This window comes from Ascidia mentula, chromosome 6, assembly GCF_947561715.1.
Source record: "Ascidia mentula chromosome 6, kaAscMent1.1, whole genome shotgun sequence".
NCBI classification, from domain to species: Eukaryota; Metazoa; Chordata; class Ascidiacea; order Phlebobranchia; family Ascidiidae; genus Ascidia; species Ascidia mentula.
In genome coordinates, this window is record NC_138571.1 from 15620238 (window position 1) to 15642409 (window position 22172).

At 39.5% G+C, this 22172-nt stretch overlaps 2 protein-coding genes across 2 annotated transcripts; both read right to left on the reverse strand.

Moving 5' to 3' along the window:
- Positions 1 to 564: 564 nt before the first annotated feature.
- Positions 565 to 13876, reverse strand: LOC145906744 (WD repeat-containing protein 35-like). Its single transcript, XM_082994198.1, has 29 exons — positions 13735 to 13876; positions 13296 to 13388; positions 13134 to 13233; positions 12832 to 12924; positions 12321 to 12502; positions 12072 to 12152; positions 11572 to 11737; positions 11052 to 11197; positions 10558 to 10683; positions 10019 to 10122; positions 9286 to 9428; positions 8786 to 8927; positions 8635 to 8707; positions 8212 to 8265; positions 7678 to 7787; positions 7533 to 7614; positions 7108 to 7236; positions 6615 to 6695; positions 5880 to 6016; positions 5314 to 5517; positions 4847 to 4993; positions 4279 to 4411; positions 3710 to 3862; positions 3114 to 3256; positions 2737 to 2833; positions 2512 to 2668; positions 1375 to 1564; positions 1061 to 1117; positions 565 to 802 (listed from the first exon to the last, which is right to left on the reverse strand). The coding sequence occupies exons 1-29, from the start codon at positions 13756 to 13758 to the stop codon at positions 664 to 666; spliced, it is 3486 nt and encodes a 1161-aa protein (XP_082850324.1). The 5' UTR covers positions 13759 to 13876; the 3' UTR covers positions 565 to 663.
- Positions 13877 to 14331: 455 nt separating this feature from the next.
- LOC145906199 (uncharacterized) lies at positions 14332 to 21883 on the reverse strand. The gene is made up of 5 exons (XM_082993618.1): positions 21228 to 21883; positions 16638 to 16773; positions 16183 to 16357; positions 15601 to 15758; positions 14332 to 15508 (listed from the first exon to the last, which is right to left on the reverse strand). Exons 1-5 carry the CDS (start codon positions 21448 to 21450, stop codon positions 15028 to 15030), a joined length of 1173 nt encoding a protein of 390 aa, XP_082849744.1. The 5' UTR covers positions 21451 to 21883; the 3' UTR covers positions 14332 to 15027.
- Between the last annotated feature and the right edge of the window lie 289 nt (positions 21884 to 22172).

The following is a 22172-nucleotide window of genomic DNA, read 5'->3' on the forward strand; positions in this document are numbered from 1 at the left end:
AATATGTGATTAAGCACATGTCAAAAATGATGAGTCAATATTATAATAAGTATTCATTTATATATACAAAATGAAAAATAATATTAAAATGTAAAGCAACACCTCCAAAGAACAGTTTGTGCTGGTTTGTTTCTGTTTACTAAACAAATACTGATTACAAAACTTCACAAAACCACACCAACCAAACTGCAACAAAACACAAAAACCGGGTCAACAGGATCAAAGGTTTTGTCTGCACCATTAATATCGGATGAGTCTGGTGTGAAAACCGTGCGGAAATGATGTAATTTAGTAACATGTAAATGTACCAACCGGTAGAATACAACGATAAAAAAAAGGAGTGGGTTTTCGTTTTGCCTACATTTGCTTGAACTGCATTCAAAAATAACCTTTAAGGTCAGCACGGTACCAGGAATGTTTATTTTGTTTTTATGTCTGATAAATAAGCTCAGCTAACTCGACGACAAGCCCAAAACTAATTTCAAGTGAATTTTTCCAAAACCTAACAATTTCCCACTATTTCTTTTATCTCCAAAAATGTTTTGCTAAAAATTAGAACCGCCATATAAAAAATCATTTATTTGCGAATCGTTTCTAAAATACTATACATCAAATCATAAACTCTTAAAGGAGCCCCATTCCGTTTCAAATCGTGCGAGAGTGTCAAATTTTCGTGTGACAAAGGGGACAGTGGCGTCTCGTGAGTATTTCCTTTGTGGATGCGAATCGCTTACACGTGGTGCACCTCCAAAGCTGGTATTCGTCCACTGGTCTACCAGTCACCAAGCATACTGGCGATTTTCTGCGTACAAATGATTGGGAAAATAATCGCACACGAATAGGCCTACAACAGTAACAAGCGCTAAAAACATAAATCCTTCAACAATTTTATCCTACTTTTCAATAAAGATGTTTTATGTAATGGTAAAAGCTGATAGTGCGTATTGTTGGTAACAATTTTGTACAATGAACACTGTTATTTGGAACAGTTTGCTGAACACAATGGCCATAGAGTACCAGTCTTTTGAAGTACACCGGTTGAAAACAAAGCAATACTTACTCCTCGTCTATCCTGTTCGACAAATCCCCCGTCCTTCTGTGGTCACGTGGTTCATGCCTGTATAATCGCATACAATATTATAATTTTACTTTTAAACTTAACTGCGTCAAAAAATTATGCATGCCAACTGCGTGGTTATTGCTGATCAACTAATGACGTTCAACAATGTGGTAAGGGTACAAGGTCGTTTGCAATGCAACTCGAAATGTACAAGAAGCATACGCAGAGAAAAATGACTGGACGACAGGACACCTGATATGGGGTTTCTTACCGGCCTGACGCCATGTGGGAGAAGAAAAAAAAACATTTTTTACCGCGTAAAGATTTCCAGCGCAAGGTCGCTGTAGGCCTTACGGTCTTCCTCTTTGATCGTTTCGATTGATTCCAATTTGATGAAAGCGCGCGAGCACACCGAGTACGCTCGATTGGTGGCGGCAGAGAGAGCCACCAGACTGTAGATCTTCGACGGTTCGATGAATTCCTCGTAGTCGCTCAGAACTTCGGCTGCGAATGACACAACGTAAATGTTTATCCAAAATATGTTGTGACTTGCTGAATCAAATTGCTACGAAAGTTGGGAATTCTTTGTTATCAAAACAGCCGTTTTTTGAAGTTACGTTGCAGGTTTTTGCAATACGCCAAATTCCCCAAACTTTGAAATCGAAAACGAGTTTTCACTGAAAAGAATGTTATTTTGATGTGACATGACGCATCTGGTTGTGCAATTTCCGTTTTCTAACTCCTCATTTAGTAGGTTACGGATGTATTTTTGTTCTTCCAGTGAAAAACAACAAATATACTTCAATAGAAACAAAACAGCCAATGCAATAGTGGAGAATTTCATGCTACAGACGTTTCGATTGTTGTACTACAATCATTTTCAGTGTAAAATGCAAACAAAGGTGTATAACAAATATACACCTTTGTTTGAAAGTAATTTTAGGTCATTTAAAGTGCGTAAAAAAAGTTTTAAAACCACTGGCTTGTCTGAATGACTCCGCTCCGGTCAGTAGGCTCCGAAAATTGGTTGCGCAAATTTCGTTTTGTAACAGCTCATTTAGTAGTTTTAAAAAAAAGTCTTCATAAAAAAACGTGGCTGTGACCTCAAAGTCAACAGAAATAAATCTTTTCCTGGCCGTACAGTCAATTGGGACATCGGAGGCGAAACGGGCACAAGCTCAGCGGGAGATAACCAAAAGCATTGAAAGCGAGGAATCAATCAAACGATTGTTATGAATTGTCAGGCGAAAGTCCCAATATTGCGACTTGAAACGTTGGGTAACGATTTTATGCTAATTTTTCCAAGCAATTTTACGATCCGTCACGCCATAGTTGCTTTTTCGACATATATTTATAGACCTTGCTTTCGCCGAAATGTTCGAAGCATTGTAAAAACGTGAAGTCAGGCGTTTCGGAGCTTACATAAATCCAATGATAGTAATGTATTTTACCGGTCGTCATTGCCGCGTCCACGTAGCCGTCATAAAGTTGCCGCACCGCCAACAGATAAAAATGATACGCTTCAGCACCCTTCCACGCTTGGTTGATCACGCGTAACTCTTCGCTAGACATCTCGTCATATCCGAAACTGTCCAGTCGTGACGACCCCTAGCGGAAAAGTAGAAATAGAAGCATTTTAGGCGGGTAGGTTTCAGAACTATGCAGTCAGACATTACTTTTGATGATTTCTGCTTCATTTGCTCGTGATGTTTCTCCACTAGGAGCGCCGCGAGTACGTAGAGCTTTTTCATTTGCAACGGTGAAGCTCCACGCCTGAAAAGATCAATTTCAATTAATACAAGATGAGAATCACTTCCTCACCATCTACGAGTATATAGAAAAAAGTACCAAAATAGGTTACATTTAAATCAATTCGCAATATATATCATACAATGCCAATAGGTTTGCATCCCGTTTTTTTTATCACATAAGTAAGAAGTTTTTCAGGTCATGCGACATTCACAACTTCACAAAGAAATTCATTAATAAGCTTGATTGAAAGTTAGGCAAAAATCAAGTCATAAATTCGCCAGTTTAAAAATGGGATACTTACTCTGCTTCCTGTTTTGCAATCTTGACCATGAGTTTAGCGGCCGAGGCAAATCTATCAGCTTTTCGGAAAAGTTCGATGGCTTGAAGGACGTTGTCTTTCTCCAAGAGATGAGAGGCGTATTTGCTTAGAAGGGAATCGATCTCCTAGAAATAATGGACGTGTCTGAGTCGAATTTAAGCCAATTTGGGAGAAAGTTGTGCCTACGATTTACATGAATTACAATGTAAAGTGATTATGCAACGCAAACGTTTCAAACACTATCTTTTTCTTGACCACACCGGGGTTTGAACATATCCTGGCCATGAATTCCGATCAGGTTTGCTTGGTATACGGGTTGGGCGTTTAAACAGAGCTGCCAATCTTGGTGCAAAACAAGTGATTGAAGAGACAGTGCTGTCCAGTAGCGAGGAAGCTAGTTTATCCTTCAGGACCGGGTACGCACAAACTAATCTTGTTCTAACGTCATTTCATATTACGGTAAATGATGTAGGTACAACCAAAACGGTAAAATATGGCTTTGAACATCAATATCGAGGTAAGTATTCGACGCAGCGACAATATCGGCACACAAGTCCCTACTGTGTTTGGTTCCAAACCTTAACGTTGTACTGCTGCGCCAACTCCACAGCTTGGTTCCAGGAATTGAGAAACACGCAAGTGTCGATTGCTTCTTTTACCCTGTTGCATTTGAGAGAGGCAGCTACGGATTGTTCGCACATTCCGACCATCTTGAACGTCTTGGACATTTCCTGTGGGTAGAATGCTTTGTATTTGGTGTTTGAGAAACGGCAATTTTAAATTATTTTGCTTGGACTAAAATTATTGTACCTTGATGGTCATAATAACCCCGAACAATCTCGTTGTGTGGAAGACGCAACATCGGTACACAAAAATCTACGTTTATTTGTGCCAGAAAGTCGATTCTTTGAAAAATTAACGTACCTTGAAACCAACATCCATATGAGAATTGTTGGTATTAACAAGACGTGCCCCATTTTCTTGAAATCTCTATTAAATTTTGTTTATACGAAGCAATGTTTCATGCAATTGAATAATTAGCAGGTTTGCCCCACTGCGCAGGTTCTTACTCGGCGATCACAGCTATCGTATCGAGACCATTAGGTTTACTTCGTGACCCAGGTATTCCATGTACGCATAAACATACCGGTAGAAGTTTATGGTTGTCGGGAAGACCCTCCATAAGGTTTGTCATGCCCTGGTAATCCTCCAACATGTAGTAACACTCGCTCAACCTTTCTTGGTTGTCGCCCTTCTCGTAGTAGCTCACCGCATTCGACCTTAATATCAAGTATATATTGATAGAACTCTTTGAATAAATATCGCAATCACCAAACAGTCCTAATGGGCAACAAAGACTTCGTATCTGATTTATTTTTCGGTAAATTATTTGCCTAATTGATGCCTAAATTTAGGCGGAATATATATACATGTATATTTTGGAAAAACAAAATGACAAACGATTAAATTTAAACTTTCTGGATATACTATTTAGAGGCGCCCAGATCGCAGAGAACACCCTTGGTTGAAAGTTAAATGTGACACAGAAACCGAATATTTTTATTATTTCCATGTCGCATTAAATGACGTTACCCATCACTGAAGGTGCACGATAAAAATTATTGCCAGGTTTGCTGCTGACCGATAGGTTAATGTTCTACAACACAGTGTCCTGCGCTACTTTCAAAGCTTTTTCGCTACAGCGAATTTCTTACCACTTTTGCCTGTCTGCGTAGTAATCACCGATGGCATTCCAAGCACGAATTAATTGCTTGTCGTCCGATCCGCCGCTTCCAGACTTGAGGAGTTGAACGACCCGGAACCAATCGCCAAGCTTCATTCTTAATTCGATCGCCAAGTCCCTGACACGTGACGTTAAGGTTGAAAGCGATTAGCTCAAATTTACGCGGGAAGTTTGTTTGAATTTTAAGATCCGACAGCATTTGTATAAATGAGAATGTGATTGGTATATCACAAGAGAAAGACGAAACAATGTTTAAAAACCAATTTTAAATAAACATTTCATAAAAAGAAATTCTTTTTTTGTGTTTTAAAATTGGGCTTATAATGTTTTTTATTGCCAGGAATTTCAATTTTTAAGTATTTATTGTTTAAAAATCCACCTGTCTTAATACTACCGAAGCAACACCCCAAACCCAAACAATTTGCTGTAAGGTTTCACCTCCGGTCCATTTCCAGATAGCAGCGTTCGGCTTCTTCAAACCTCCTGAAGTAGGCGGCAATCTCAGCCTGTTTCATTGCTTCGTTACCGAGCTGGGCGACCCGCTTGCTCAAACCGATACCTTGGTAGTCCTTGCAACGCACAAAGGCGTGCTCAGCGATATCAAGATCAAGCTTACCTAACGATCCTTCGGCAAGCAGTCGCCTGAAAGCAAAGGTACATAATTTGGGCAAAAATGTACAGTATGGTGAAGTTATCGCAACGGTGTATGCTTTTCTGAAGAACGGAATGCCTTGAATCATTGTTTTTTCCTTGAATTAGGGGTAATCTGTAATCGAACTATTGGCTATCAACAAAATTACACTCTATTTAAGGCAGCGGCCTGTTAAAGTATAAGTTTCAATAAAATTCTATAGTCTTGAATGCAGTCGGTATGTTTTCTGCACCAATAATGCCATGAAAAGTGTTCGATATTAATGTTTTCGTGTGTGTAATTAGCGCATTTATTCCCTTTTTATACGTTACCGTGTTATTCGCACAAAAAATGGGTAGTGGAAAAAACGTACCACAGTCGAGGGTGCGGATTGTCATCCACAAACTGCGAAGCGTCCTTCAGTCCAACAGTTTGTACAAGTGCACGAGTATCGCGTAACGATTTCACTTCGAGTTCGATCATGTCCTCGGTATTCGGGTTCTCAGGGTCCTGTATGGTTTATTAGTATGTCAGAATATAAACACAATGGTGCTCTATGGTGAGCTGCAGACAAGGCCACTGTTTCAACCTACCTAATAGGTATCATCAGTGCAGCTATGGTGTGACTTACAATGATCTTGTCAGCTAAATAACCGACTAAACTTCCACTACAGCCACCATAAACCATTGGGTAACAAACTAGGTGTAACCCGCCGGAAACCAAACAAGGTGGAAACACTATTGCCATAAAAAAGCTGAAACCAACAGTGCCGCCAGGCTCTGCGTAACTAAAATCGTGTACAAGCAATAAATCCAATAATTTCTGCAAAATGTTGCTCGCCACGCACAATGTACGTTGTATGGCCAGGACCTTGTCACGTGATATTTTAAATAGGCGCTATTGGTGGAGATTGGGATCACATATTCACTGTAGACTATTTTACAAAGTGCGGCAGCTGTTAAAGAAAAAGTTCAATTGTCTTGTTGACCCCGATCCTAATTACACGAAGTTTATATCTTTTTGGAAACAAGTTGCCAAGCGGAACTGCGTATTCCATGTAAACAGCACACCCCATAAATATTTACGGAGTTGCCTACAACACTTTACCTTAAATATTTCATCCAGAAGCAACGACTTGATTTCGAGGTCTTTAAACTGGCAAATATATCCGGAGCACTGCAGTGGTTCCTTTTGAAAAGTGCAAACAGTTTGTTAAAGTTGCCATCTGACAAAGGAGTGTAGATTTAATCAAGGGTTTATCAAATCGTTTGGGTACATGGCCCCCCTCGCTATTTTTTTTAACTCTATGGACCCCATCATCTTCAAAAACAGTCCATTGACCCTATAAGTTGAGAAACCCTGATTTGGTCCAACATTATCCAGCAGCTTACTGCAGTGGATTAAATCCATTATATCAAAACGCACAAAACTGTAGGTGATTTTTACATTATTTCGAACATGCATTTTTTAGGGTCGGCTTCGTATAATCATATATGGTTTCAACCAGTCCCTCGTCGCCGCCTAATTTACCAAATTTTATTTCAAAATTTGTGCTTATTTGGTGAAAATAAAACGAATTAAATTGAATTTGATCACTCACCTCTGGGTCGAGACCGCGGAAAACGTACATTCTCGTCTTCTCCATGATGGCGATCAACTCCGGATTGTCAACCGCCCACTTCATGTTCCACACGTCCTTCCTCTCGAATCGTAAATGTTCTCCAGTCACCTTTGCAAGTGTTGGATTATGGTTGCTTCGACAGACAAGTATATACGATGATTATGTATATACAACGCTATTATACAGCCCTGCATACTTTGTTGCCGATATGGTGAACATCAGAAGCGATAGTTTCTCTTGGTTCCGGTTTGCAATTTACATATCTAATGATTTATTTTATGCGTGTTTAAGCCACCAAAACTGTCTTATAAACTTTCTTGACATTGTCTTATAATATATTTCAGCGACTAAACTTGAAAAAAAAAACACACGAACACGACGTAAATATTGTTAATTTTACAAACCTGTTGTCCGTTGGAGTCGGTCACTCTCGCGTCAAGGTCAAAGAAAGTAAGAATTCCGACCGTGTCAATGATTGAAAGGCGTCTGGATGTAAAAGGAATTCAGAAAAAACGTTTGGGTGTTAAAAGCAATTTCAAAGCAACTTACGATGAATTGCAGTTGAGGGCCAGGTATCTCGGTTCGCAGCTGACGGCGTAACGGTGTGTTAGCTCCAAGTGTGGAAATGTATAACGATGAATTGTTCCCGATTCACGAGCCTGTGTTTGACATTGTTTACCATCAAAATTAGGTACAATAACTAGGAATGTTTTACCGAAGCAGTGTAACAGCAATTTTGTTGCCATTTCTGTTTTTTTTTTTTAAATAATCTAGCTGGAAATTTGATTCAGTGAGTATAAGTTGCACGTTTTATGGATAACTATAGTTGAACAAAAGACTGTCATTACTCAACCAATCAGTTTTATAATTACCTTCCCGTTAGGTACAACACGAATTTAAATAGATAAGGTATTTATAACAGTCGTGACTAAGTCACTAAAAATAATCAACAGCTTTCTCGTGACATGAGGAGATTTAACAACAAGGCGGTCTGCTGTCAACTGTGTCTTCTTTAATTTGTGTTGTACCTTACGGGAAAGTATATGAAGAACTTATTGATTGAATATTAGGTCTTTTACTTACAGCAATGACAAGGCGGTCGGAGGCGGCGATACTGCAAACCGGATCCTGCGTTGGCTGAAATGCAAGAAACAACGAATCAGTGACAATATGTCTAGATCATGGGCTCCTACCCTTTTTTCCAATTTTCCCCCCAGGCAGCCTTTGAAGACCAAATTTACCCTCAGGTTTTAACATACTAATATTGCAAAATAACCTTAAAAGCAAGGAGAGATTTGAAATACATACCCGAATAAAATTGTGTCAAGCTTTAAACATACTGCAGCGAGGCAAAGAAACAAAATACCTAATGAAAAATAACTATTGGTTTTCCCAAACAAAACCGTTTAAAAACTACAGTGAAATTTTGTACTTCGAGAGCATGTGCCATTGTCAGTTAAAAGACATAAAAATTCTACCAAACACACAAGGACGTGTTTTACTTACAGCTTGAGCCGCTTTAAAATTAAGGAATTCAGCTTTGGTTGCGTGCGGTTTCTCATCATCGATGTGAATCAACCTAAAGCAGGTAAAGCAGAGCGTTTACACAGTTTGCAGTTATTCTGCGCCAAACTTGGTGTGCAAGCGATATGCATACCTTTCGCGACCGTCCTTTCTCTGTTGTGACGTCACAATGTGAGATAGACCCAGCGATCTCGAGGCTTGATACTGCCACGTGTAAATAGCTTCGCGAGAGGCCACAATCACGTGGGTCGACGTCATTGACATAAATAGAGGTTCTACATAAAAACAATAGTCAACCATAACTAACAGTGACCAGAAAAGCAACTTAATTTTTGGAATTATAGTCCGGGCTACCATCGGGTTGCCATCGACTGCGAAACAGCATAAAAATGCCTAAAAAAAGAACGCCCATTCACAAACAAAGGAAAAAATATTTGAAATAACGCCGTTATGGCAACCCTGTTTACCAGTCATTATTTTTAACCGTGTACCCTGACACAGTTTTTTTCGCGAGCATTTGCATTGTTACGATGTTCGATAATACCTTCTACCGACGCCATAAACGATATTTAATTACTTCCAACTTCACAAAAAACATTCAAGTGGAAATGTTAACAGAACAAAATCACCCACCAATATCGATGAACTTGGAATCTATGGGCGTTCCGATTGTGTTGCAGAGGACAACTGCGTATTGACCAATGTCCTCTTCGGATCGCGTTGCTAAGCAACAGTGGTCGTCCATCGCAGAGACCAGGAGAAGTTGCTTCACGTATCTACACGAGGGGAAATGAAATGATTGTGGATAACCTGATCGTGATTGGTGATACGTTTTTGTGTGTGCTGTACGACATTGGAACAACAAAGCAATATTTAAATATGGCACTATTTAATGAAAGGAACATGTTTTACAAGCTACGTCCCTTAAACGTAAATAAACAACGTAAATACGTGGGAATGCAGGTACGTTAAAAAGCCATATATATTGATATATTGGATTCTAATCGGCGCCGTACATGTTAATGATGCCTCTAAAACTTAACAGACCAGACTTTTTGTTCTCAAAATCTTCTTTCTGTAATCATTTACGCCAGTGCTTCCCAACCTTTTTCATTACGCGACCCACTTTTAATGCTTTTATTGTGCGACCCACAATGAGATATAACCAAACGAATAAAAAACAATTATAATGCAATAATTTCGTGATCTAATAGAAAACTGTATCATTTAGAAATGCTTCGCGACCCACCTGAAATAGCTTCGCGACCCACTGGTTGGGAAGCACTGATTTACGCAATAGCGGCTAGTGAGCATTAATTTAACAAACTTTTCGCTGAACGTTTGCCGTGATTTATTTGGGTCTTACTTCACAAACTTTTCTTTGTTTCTCCAATCCCAAAACACGACGGTGTGATCGATCCTGTCTGGTTTCATGAACGTGTAAACCACAGCGTTGTTGCAAAATCCCCACTGAAAATATTGCGCAATAAGTTTTAATGTGGGCACTCAACACGTAGTGAAACTTCAATATCAATAGAACAGGTGCAGTAGAAATAAGTAAACAGTAGCACAAGGCTCAGCAAAGAAAAAGTAAGTAAAAAATGCGTTTTCCATGAAAACCAATTTAAAAGTTTACATCTGCCAAATTGAAAAAAAGAGACCTTCTGCGACATTGGGGTTTGGTGTGGTTATGAATACCAAATGGGCTGAACCAACCACCGATATGACAGTCCGTAACCCACTTTACTAACCCATATTAGTCGTTATTCTTTGGCAAAATCACCTCAAATTTGACTCCGTTTTGGTGTACATGCCATTTACTGTGCATATATGTGGTTCAGCTGTACCCAATAGTTGCAAAATTTGAAAAAACTTGAATGGTTTTAAATGGTGTTTACATGATACCTTGTAATCAGGCCGAATGTTGGCGAAGTAAATGTGGCTGTCGACGGCCAACGCAATGCGGAGACTCGCCCTCTCGAAATCCAACGAGGTGATGGTTTTTCCGGGAACCTTTAGCGTGTGCTGGGGCTGAAAACAAGAAACGAGAATTGAGAGAATAGCATTTGGTGTATGTGGTTCTCTTTTTTTGTTTAGCGATGGAGTCGTGTTGTTTTCTAAGCTGTTCTATTTAGTGTATGTGGTACACGGGAATTCGAAACTAATGCGATTGTGAGAAGATTTCAAAAACTGAACATGTTTGTCAAAAAAAAACTAAAAAAAATATGAAACAGCTATGAAGATCAAATGCATGTCTTTATAGCTGAACAAAAAAAGTCCACCACCACGTTCAGAAAAAAAACAGGTGCAAAAAAATCGTTTCATCAAACACTATTTTCACCCATGTAATATTCACACTGAGCACAAATACATTGGGATTAAAGGGTAAGAATGTCAACCTCGCCAAAAGCGCTGAAGAACTGCACGACGGTGATGTCTTTATCCTGGGTCAATGACCTCTGGTAACCTGCAATGGCGAGCGTCGAACCCGTTTCATTCCACCTCGCGTCCACGATCTGCATTGTGGCGTCCACCAATACCGGCCCTGGGGGAGAAACGGAGTAAAAATAAGCCTTTTTTTGCGTTTTTATATGCTTGTGTTGCTGCGTCTCTTCTGTGACATAAGTGATATGTTAGATTAGTTGCCCGAGTTGACAAAAGTGTTTCGGAAACAAACTTTTGTGAACAGCAATCCAAAGATTTCGTGTTCTGTGTATTTACAACTTAAAATAGATTATTACTTTTACCATACAAGGAATGAAACTGCTCAAAACATCAAAATCAGAAACCTGGAAAGGAGCCCAGAGGCCAACAAATTACAAATAACAACTGAATGATGCTTATTGATATTCCATTTGCTATAATACTGACAGGAAGATATTGCAAAAATAGAATTGATACAATGTACCACAAACTCACTGTCATCGGATTCATTTCTCATGATTTGACATCTCCCATTGTCGAAACAAACAGCCAGACAAGGGCACTCCTGCTCCACATAACCAAGTCTACCGTTGTACCAATCCAACGCTGAAATGCTAACAGCTCCAGTAACATTCACCAAGCAATGCAATTCCACTTTCCCCTGGACAAGTTAAATGAACAGGGGTTGCCTTTAGGAAGCCTTTGATATTCATAAGGTACATACGTTATGTAGCAACCTAAGAGCTGTGATTGGAGATAGGAGAGATGGTTTAATGGACTCTTGACTCATGTACTGTACTTAACAATAGATGACTACCTAGATTTATTGATTCAGAACCACAATTTATACCTAACTTTATGATTCAAATGCCAATTTTGGTCATTGGACATTTCAGGATAAAAAAACACTTTCCATATCCTTATAAAAAAGAACACTTATTACAATGAGTGGTGCGGGTCAAACTAAACTACCAAAAACAATGCAATAAACTCACGATTGGATTTCCCAGGCTGTCATAAACATGCAGTTCACCAGTTGTGGTGCCGAAAAGAATGATTTTACTGTCTGGAGACCACTGCAAAAATGATAGGCAGATTTTATGAGCTACCACATGCAAGGCATTATTTCAGCAGAACTTAAAAATTATTCTTTTAGTTTTTAACATAACATTTTTGTTTCCTCTAAAATTCACACATAACAGATTTTACATCAATAATGTTGAAATGTGTTTTTCTTAGCTTACAACAACATTGGAAAGCTGCATGTTCCTGAGCTCTTTCCCCCAAATACGGTTGCCATCAACTGAGCCAACAATGACAGCACCATCTTCATAGGCGATGCAAATTTTTTGTCCATCGGCGTTCCAGGACATCGAACGGACAATTGATTTGTTTCGGTTGTTGATCATCTCTTCAAACCACTGCCCTGATGTTTTAAACCAAACATAAACTACGTATTTATTTTAATTTAAGTTTTGGTCAGTTATAATCACAGGGGAAAATCCCCTTAAATTTAATTTAATGTATATGGACAAAAAATGTTGGTAATTGATTTGTTTTACTATGCATTATCTGTTAAAAAGTATTGCAATTAGTAAGACATCTTTTTTCTTGGCATATACAATCCATTTATTTACTGAAATTAGAGTTCTCAACAATATAAAAAACATTATTGTTTAAACATCAATTTTCAAATAAGGACAATGGTTGCAAGCAGATATTATGGGCTATTGTAGCAAGACCTGACAAATATACCTTTAAATAGCATCCAAACAATAATAAGGCCTTTCTGGTCACTTGTGGTCAGTTTTTGATAGTGGTTGTTCCATGTTACAACTTTAACAATGCCTGCAAGGAAAATACTGTAAGCAAATAAAGCTTAGATCAAGTTCAACATAAACCAAGCTGTACTGATGAGACATAGTAGGTTGAAACAGTGGCCATCTGTCTGCACTTCATAAAATTAACAAATGCATTTATCACAACAAGATACCCCTATTACATGCAAATACATTTTGTACACACATACAGTTGTGCACTAAACCTGGCAGTCATACCTGAATGTCCTTCCATTGTTTGATTCATGCTCAAATTGCTCGGTGCTGCTAAGCCTCTCATGTTGGCATCCTTCGACAAGTTGCTTTCCAGTTTAAGAACCTAATCAACCATCAATTCGTTAGAAAGTTGTTTCCAATATTGCATATAATTGACTTGTTTACCTTGAGGAGGCCATCTGCTCCTCCACAAGCTATGAAACCTTCTTGCTTGTTCCACGACAAGCTGTGAAGCGCAACGCTATTCGGAATTGCTATCTGAATAATAAAAGAGAAAATGCATTAAGTATGCCGCTTTGTTACTACGAGATAGCTTTGTTACTACGAGACAGTTATAACAAAGCTCTTTATTTATTAGGAACACTATTAATGGATTTGCTCATAATGCCGCAAGAATAAAAGACTGGCCCATACTGTTGTTAACATTGTCATGTTTCATGTACGAAAAACGTTTCGGCAAGAACTTGTGTCATCATCAGTTTTAATGACGCGGTTGGTGTAGCTATTTACTATTGTTTATTAATATACTCTATCAGCAACAGGATGTTTTTCAACAAAACAAAACGTAAACAACGAGCTATTCAAGCAACAATAACAACTTTACCTTTTTGCTCAAGTAAACGAACATCGCGACGAATTGAGTTTCGACAGACGAGGAACGCTATCTCAAGATCACTGTGATGTTTAAATTCCGATTATGTTCATAGAAAACAATTATTTTTACCAACTAGTTCGGTATTCAAAGTAGACGAACTAATAAACATTGGTGTTAAACGAGAGAACGTTATTTGATCCAGATCAGCATAAATATTATTTCTTACGGGTCGGACACTAGAGCTTCCAAATTCAATGAGCAAATGCATTAATTATATTTTTTACTACATTACTAATATTTATTTTGCAACTTTATGGTAAGTTTTCCCAGTGTTAACATTTAAAACACAATATTGTATTCTTTAGTTCAGTAAATTAGCCTAGCGCTTTGCTTCAGTTTGACTTAAATCAAGCGGTTTGCAAAATTCAATGATAGCGCGGTGATCGAACAAAGTTTTTTATCAGAAGGGGTTAAATTTCTCTCTTGCATCCCATTTATTTTAGCTGTGGATAGGATACAAATAAGTTGAATTAAGTTAACAATTTGGAAAATATTCCAAACGTATTTGTTCGAAACAAACAATTTAAAGCAAAGTTGCTTTATTTATGTCAAACACAAATATACTTAACTAACAACAACACGAAAAATCTGTAAATGGTTTCATTTCCTTCGTAATAACTGTTTACAATATTTACACTGACCAAAACGATTTAAAGCGTTTTACTTGTCACAAGTCTTGAGTTAACTAAACGTCTTGAAATAACTAAATTTTGCAAATATTAATCAAAACAATCTTTCCTCATACACAAATGCATCAAATCCACAAGATATGTCGACGCCACGTAGTGGCGCAACATGTCATAAAGATAATAAACAATAAAAAGTCACGCACCTAAACTACAAAACTACAATGTGCTCTACTTTAAGTTAGGCTACTTAGCCAAAGGTCTGAAATGTTAAATAACGAAGAAGGTAAAATACAACAATAATCAAGCAAAGAAAATCAACTTTGATTTCAAATTAAAAACCTACATTTCGGTCACAATGTGCTTGTGAGTTGTTTCGTTAGGCAAATATAGCTTGTAACCCCTATGCGTTAAGGTTTGAGTAATATTCAACACACTATTGACGGCTGATGCATTGAAAGTGAGATAACACTTGGTCAAAATGCACAATATCGAAAACAAAACAAATCTACAGTGAAAGAAACCAGTACACTCCGCTAGAATGGTCACGCCCTCTCATTCGACCGATGGCGCGACTTCCCATCACATAACGTCAACCCAGTGTTCCTGAAACCTTTCAAGATGTCTTGAGATCTGCTGAAGTCTGAGACAACCCACTTTTCGACGCGGGTCCAACTTCATGTTCTATTGCCACTGTCGTCAATGGTGCTTTGGCGTCATGCTCTTGCGAGTCCATAATGATTACGTCACCAGTGCGGTTGTCTCCGACAGGGAGTGATTCTAAGTCGTTGCTGTTGCTGCTGCCGGTGCTGGAGTGCCGTGAAAGCACCGAAACGACGCTAGACCTCGATGCCGATTCCGCAGCCTTGCCGAAATTGATGAGGTTGTCCACGGCGGAAATTTCCTCGCGGACCTCGAGGTCGGCGGCGCTGGATCGCTTGCACATGTAAATAGCAAAGAGGGCAGCGCTGACCGCTGCCAAGACGGCGACGGTGGCTGCAAGGAGTACCCCGCTCTCTGTGGGACAGACTGATTTTATGTTCATCTGGAACAGGTAGTTTCCCGACATCGCAACCGGGGAGTCGCATACCACGTGACTGCAAAAACAACGTACATTTTTATTGCCACAATTCGCGGTGTAAACTCATGCATACACGAAAGACTCGAATCTCCAACAACTGTATCTTACGTGTATGTCAAGTTCCGCTTGATAAATTCCTCCTCGACGCGCTTGAGGTGGCAATCGCAATGCCAGAGGTTGTCATGGAGATATATCTCGCGCAGGTCGTGCATCTTTTCGAAAAACTTTAGCTCCAAAGTTTGTAGGTAGTTGTCGCTGAGGTTTATCTAAATAAATAAATAAATAAAATACAAAAATATATATATATACTGTCCACGTGTTTTATGTGTCAGAGGCTGTACATATAGCCAGCCGTATAATGAACAAAACACATTGGCTTTCGGAAATTACATTTCAAGGTAAGAGACTTTTCGAAACTGTAATGGCATTGGAAAAACTACATATGTGAAGGACATCATCGTGCCACTATATAGGCAATAGTTAATACACAATTTCGACGAAGACTATGAGTCTAAATTGAATTTTCTAATGAGATGTTTAATTTAACCTACAGAGTCGTCGCATGTAAATTTCCTTTCAAAAATATAGTCGCAGAACAAGAAGATTCAGAAGCACTATTTTAGACTATGTTACAACTGTCTGTGAAGAAAAAAAAACAATAATTTTGAAACAAGCGCACAAATTACGAACCACTTGCAGATGGCGGAGTCTAGTGAACATGTGAACTTGGAGTTTGTGCAGTTTGTTGTCCGGCAATATGAGCTCTTTTAGTTTGCGCAATCTGCTGAGCGATCGTGGAAGGATTTGAATAAAGTTGTTTGAGAGGTCGAGTCTCTTCAAAGTCTTCGCCATGCCACGAAAAATGCTACAGAAGTATAACAAAATTTTAGATGCCAGGAATAACAGACAGATTTGTCGGTCGACACCGACCAGCACAGACTAATTTCGATGCTCATTTTGTTGATATTTTTCTCTTGCCAAGAACTACATAATCTATACCAAGGAAGAAATGCACCTATTTTACTATTGAATGGAGTGAAAAACGACAATATAACTTTGATGCTATAATATTGTCAGACGAGAAGCCTACACGGACTGAAGACAAAAAAATTAATGTGAGATAATTTGAAGCATTTTTGACTTACGGATCTGGAATGTAGTCGAGATCGTTGTGGGCAATTTCCAGTACCTCCAGATTTACAAGTTTCTTGAAGAGTTTTAAAGGCACCTTTTCGATTTGGTTGTAGTTTAAGAATAACCGTTTTGTTGGATTTGGAATATCTGTAAGAAAGCAATACTTTCAGTCAGTGGTTCACAACCTTTTCTAGCTGGGGACCAATGAAATTACTAAACATATTTTTGCGGATCTTTAAATTTGTGTCTGTTAGATAAAAAAGATTGACACAAAAACTACTTGTTTTATCTTTGTGTTTTAACAATTCGTTGCACAGTTCACTATTGTACCTGTTCCTAAAACCCAGGATTGCAAAATTCTAACACAGTTTAACTTGGACCCCCTCCCCTCACAGACTAGGATATATAAACACTCATAAACAAAAAAGCTTGAGCGCCGGAGGTGGTCTGAGGTTGGCACCCGAACGTTGGTAGCTGAGCGGTTTGAACCTGACAAGGGTTAGACCAAAAGTGGAGCGCTCCACTAACTTATCAATCCTCACTGGTGCCCGTCAATCATTGTAACAAGGTTCGCAGGCAGTTCGTCGCGTTTGCATGCTAACCAAAACCCCAAGCCGCCAGGCTGTGATTGACGCTGTTTAATCACTCATAGCAAAATGTATACCTGAACCCGCAGATGTCACTGCTTCGAAAAAACGCGGGAAAACAACAACACCCATTGTGAGCAAGGAGGCGTACGTTGTTATGTCATAAAGGTGACTGACAAGCGGTAAAGGCCAGGTGTTGTGTTTACTCTTTTTTCCTTGCATGTCAAACGATAATAGACATGGAAGGGTTTCTTACATCAATTGCAGCGTTAGGTGATGAATGGTTTATGTTAATTCCTGAACCGCTAGTGTGCCGTCAAGGTGCCTAAATAGTTTTGCGATCAAAGCATTGCTGACATGCCAGTACTGATAAGATAGTACCCCTGACTGCATTTCTTTGAGCGATGAGGGCATCACGGTTTTAACAAGGCTGTCTGTCAAACCAAACCGCCAACGCTTACGCTTACAACTCTAGTTTTCCGACTGTTCAAGGTCACAGCCTGGCATCCATCGTCGGGTGGATTTCAAGCGTGTAGTGGGTGGTATGTCAAGGTCGCCAGTTCGGAACGCATTTACAAATGTTGGTGGTGTAGTACTCCAAAAGCTATTATACTATAGCCACCACTTTGTGGGCCATGGTATCCATTTGTGTAACCGTACTGGCCCTGTTTTCTGTTTTCCACACTGTAGTTTGTATACTTTGCTTGTTTCCCTTCAAAGGTAACGAATTTATCATGTTTTCTAGATGCTGTTGCGCCCTATGTGCCAATCAAGCAACAGAAGTGGGCACCCTGCCACGATTAATCGCATTCAGACGCCCGGCGGGCTTTGAAGCACGTTTTTGCGTGGGGCCGACGATCGGCTTAAGAGGCATCTTTCCGGCCAGGCGGGTCCTAGAGGGTCGACGCCCCCACTTCACACACATCACGTGAATAGTTTACGTATCTCCGTGCTCTGTCCCCCAATGCTGACGTCACTTAGGGCTGTAGGTTGCGGAAAATTGGCCAAAATTGGGGCTCAGACGATAGTGGTTTCTGGCAAATCGGCGAAATTGAGAATATTTACCAACACTATTATACCGGGTACCCGTGACAGAGAAATAGATTCGCAAATTGCAGATTCTGTTAACAACGCACAGATTTCCAACCACTGTTTTCCCCAAGACGAAGTTAGTCTCCTATGAAATTCGATAAAAATCGTATGTTTTTTTGTGCATAATATATTTGCTTGGTTACGTAATTTCTTTAAAAAATGTAACGCATATTATTTATCGTGTCAAAATCTCCCATCGCGAAGGTCCTTTTAGCGCCTATTGTTATTTATGGCACTGGACGGGAACAATATATCCGACAAACACGAAAATTACTTTTCGATACCGGGGAAGTTCCATTTAAAATTAATTGCTAAAAAAATCGAAGAAGGACATTGAGACTACATGTTGCCCGGAAATATAAGAGCCAATCACACTGTTGACCGATAAACACCAGAAAGAGGTGAACGTGGATTCAAGTTACAGAAAACACAGCTGAAAAGACAATGGGAAACGACAACCTCCGAGCTCTCATTAGCCACCCCTCTCATTACCCAATCAGCTCACAAAATAAGAAGTGTTGCTTTTGAAATGTGAATAAGATCAAATAAAATGACAACAGTGTCGGCAAAATTTGAACATGCGAAAAAAATGCACATTGTATTGCTTGTAATTCTTTGTATAAGAAGGACGTTATTTGTGTGTATCTGTAAAACTTTTTGCATGTAGACGGTCGTTAACAAACGTGCACAGAAAATCCAGACACCTGACAGAAAAACTTCGCTTACACAACTCGAAACTTGGCGCAACACAAACAGATTATGATGTTGTATCTTTGGTGCTTACGAATATAGAAATCCTCAAGGAGTTTGATTACACTGTTTGGTGCGTCAAGGCTTTGATACAGTATGAGCCAGTGGACTTAAAACTCAATCCCAAGGAGTTTAAGCATTCTCGTCTCTGCCTTTGTTGAAGTTTATGTTTTATAGCATGTGTATCTCTGAAGCAGGGCGGTTATTTCGGAGAGAAACTAATAGAAATTGACGTGCGGCAAGCGCTGGAAAGTTATGCGGATAAGCGGGTCAGATTACTTGCAGAGACTAAGTTGCAAGAAACAAACCGCGCCTTCAAGTAAGATTTCTATGTCGCACAATGAAGTCAATTGAACAAATCGTTTACTCAGTTACTGATGATGGACATCTGCTGATTGCTCGGCAATTTCAGCGTGTTACCATATTACGTCTATATGATAAACTACAGATCAATAATAAACAACGAGGTATTGGATAGATTGAGACCCACGTAGCTTGTAGCTCATCAGCACGACTCGTGACGCGGGCAATGATGGCATTAGAGTTTTGACCAAGTCTTGAAAAAACACTATGCCAATTTTTTTGCACTAAGACTCTGGCGCCGATTGTGTGATACTTTTTATTGAGAGAGTATCTGAGGCAGAAGTCGCAGCCACCGAATTTATGGTGGCTGTTGATACAAACTTGAACTCGATTGGAAAGTCACTTCACGAGTCAAGCACTCCAGGGGTGAACATCACTGTCCTTCAACTGCGCTGTTGAAACTAAACCGGGTTTTAGGTGAAAGCAACCTAAAGTGCTCTTTCGGGAAGACTACGAATAAACAGTTCTGCACTGTTTGTCTTTTTGCATTCAAGTCTTGGCTGTGGAAACAGCATTCATAACAACAGTCGCAAAGGGGGATTTTAGTGACGAGTTTTGAGTGACCTGGGTATCGAAATCCAGTGGAAGAAAAATGTTTCTTGTTTGCCACAAATTTTCGCCGGGTTAGTTTTAGTGAAACATCCAACAAGCCTTGCGAGCAAATGAATTCATACAAAATAACATGCGGCGAAGGCCAAATTAATGCGAATCAAAAACCGGTTAAGATTATATTACGCATCACGAAAAAGCAAACAGTAAAATTGCTTTTGAATCTGCGTTCAAATTTTCTCACTTATTTCATCATACAGTTTTCCTCAAAATTTCACATGTATACTATTTTAATCTCAACCTTTATACATATGTTAAATAATAACTGATGATGCTGTTTAGCGAAACAAGTTTTCCTTAAAATAAAACCGCGTTTAAACACGAGGTTATTTTATATTGTAATTTTAAACGTTGAAGTTTCTACCTGTGTCACGCACGACAAATGGCGCTGGACTTCAGGAAGAAAATATCCCTATCCTGGTCTCGATTTTCATTGGTTTAGCGACAATAGCAGGCGGGGGCGTGTTAAAAGCACAACCTCTTGAAATCTCACGCAGCTTGCAGCAACGTGCAATTTAAACCAAGCCTGTAAGCTTGGGGGTATCAACAAAACGGTTTCATTGCAACTTATATAAGGTATCGCTCGATCGTAAAGAAAAACCAGCAATCATGTTACTTTAATCCGCCGGCTAAAAGTACATCTGTTATGAAGGGCATGAATGCAATACGCTATTATTGTCACTAAGACACCGTAAGCCCGATACCGCGTTCGCGACGAAAACTTGGTCCGGGAAGAATTTTGCCAAAACCGAAAAACAAACTTTCTTGTGACAAGGTGCACTTGGGTGCGGTCTGGCCCACACGCACACATATCAAACCGCACAAGTGAAGTGTTCTGCGTTCCACCGGTTTTGGATCAGGTTATCATTTCGAAAACGACGTTATCCGAAAAATGATGTCGAATTGTCCCAAGCGGCAACGCCAATTTGACGAATAATCCCGCAGCATATTATTACCCTAAGCCCCACTTCCTGCTGAGAAAACCACAACTACGTAACACGGAGCCAAATTGCAAGGTACGTAATGTGTGACTTATTTCCCAGGAGCAGACAAATGGTCTGGGGGTTGAATTGCGCAAGAAGTCGGGTGAACTTTTCGATCTAAATTATTGCGCAATGAAACGAACGGGCTCGATAAAAATTGCTGCAAAACTGGCTTTGTTTTCAAGATAAAATTCTATAAAAACACAACTACCCTTACCTTTTGGTACAGACCGCAATCCTGTATTGGTGCAGTTAACTTCAAGTGAGGAGACGTTGCACTTGCATCCTTGCGGACATCGCCACTCCCTATTCGCAAGTGACGTCACTCGCGATGACGTCACCGCTTTGGTTTTCTCGCCACGGGCGTGAGATTTTCTGGCATTGGTCAGTAGGAATGGTTGACAAAGCAGGAAGACGACAATGGTGAGATGACGTAACATTTCCTCGTGTGAACGCAAAATTGGGCGTTTGAAAGGTTACCGGAGGTCAAATTTTCGGCAGCTTGTTTTCGATAAAGTTCTGCGTTGCGCAGTTGCTTGTCAAAAATCTTCGGATCAGATTGCCTTATATTTATAGGGCAGAGCCCTTCGTCAGAAACTTTTATCAGATTTTTACTGAGCTGCAGATGGGCAAAAAGGTAAAAAACAGTCACTTTTCTGTGGTAATTTCATCTAACGAACCGTACGTCTATCGTTGTGATCTGCAAAGCTTTTGAAAGCGCACGAATTCATTTTTTAACCGCTATGGAAACATTTTCAGGAAGTTTCTACATTTCCATGATATATGATTGCTGCAACTGTTCATTTTTAAAATTATTGGTTCGAAATTCTTGGGTTTTAATAGTTTAATAACTGTGATCTACACACTGCAACCGTTTCCACAGTTCAAAAATATTAAATATTAAAGCAAAAAAAAATATTTAATGAATACTCGATTATACATCTTATTGTCTGCGTTACTTTTTCACATTACTTATTCTTGAAACTCGCAAAACAATTGTCTTCCTTATCACAATTGCACCACGTTATTTTCCTTGTCGAGTCAACGCCGACTTGCAGCAAAATGAACCAAAGCGGGAAGAGCACGCGGCCAATACAAAAGGCAAACGAAAAAAGCAACACCCAGACTAACCGACCGTTTTTCGTTCGTCGGTTGATTTGCA

Excerpts from the sequence above, each read along its gene's own strand:
- LOC145906744 (XM_082994198.1), bottom strand. The coding sequence starts at position 13,758 with ATGTTCGTTTACTTGAGCAAAAAG. Across the intron at positions 10,684-11,051 it reads TCTTCAGCGCTTTTGGCGAG|CCCCAGCACACGCTAAAGGT; the intron begins GTTGACATTCTT and ends TCTTGTTTTCAG. Across the intron at positions 3,257-3,709 it reads CGCAGCAGTACAACGTTAAG|GAGATCGATTCCCTTCTAAG; the intron begins GTTTGGAACCAA and ends CATTATTTCTAG.
- LOC145906199 (XM_082993618.1), bottom strand. The coding sequence starts at position 21,450 with ATGTTACGTCATCTCACCATTGTCGTCTTCCTGCTTTGTCAACCATTC. Across the intron at positions 16,774-21,227 it reads ATTGCGGTCTGTACCAAAAG|ATATTCCAAATCCAACAAAA; the intron begins GTAAGGGTAGTT and ends GCTTTCTTACAG. Across the intron at positions 15,509-15,600 it reads AAGCGGAACTTGACATACAC|TCACGTGGTATGCGACTCCC; the intron begins GTAAGATACAGT and ends TTGTTTTTGCAG.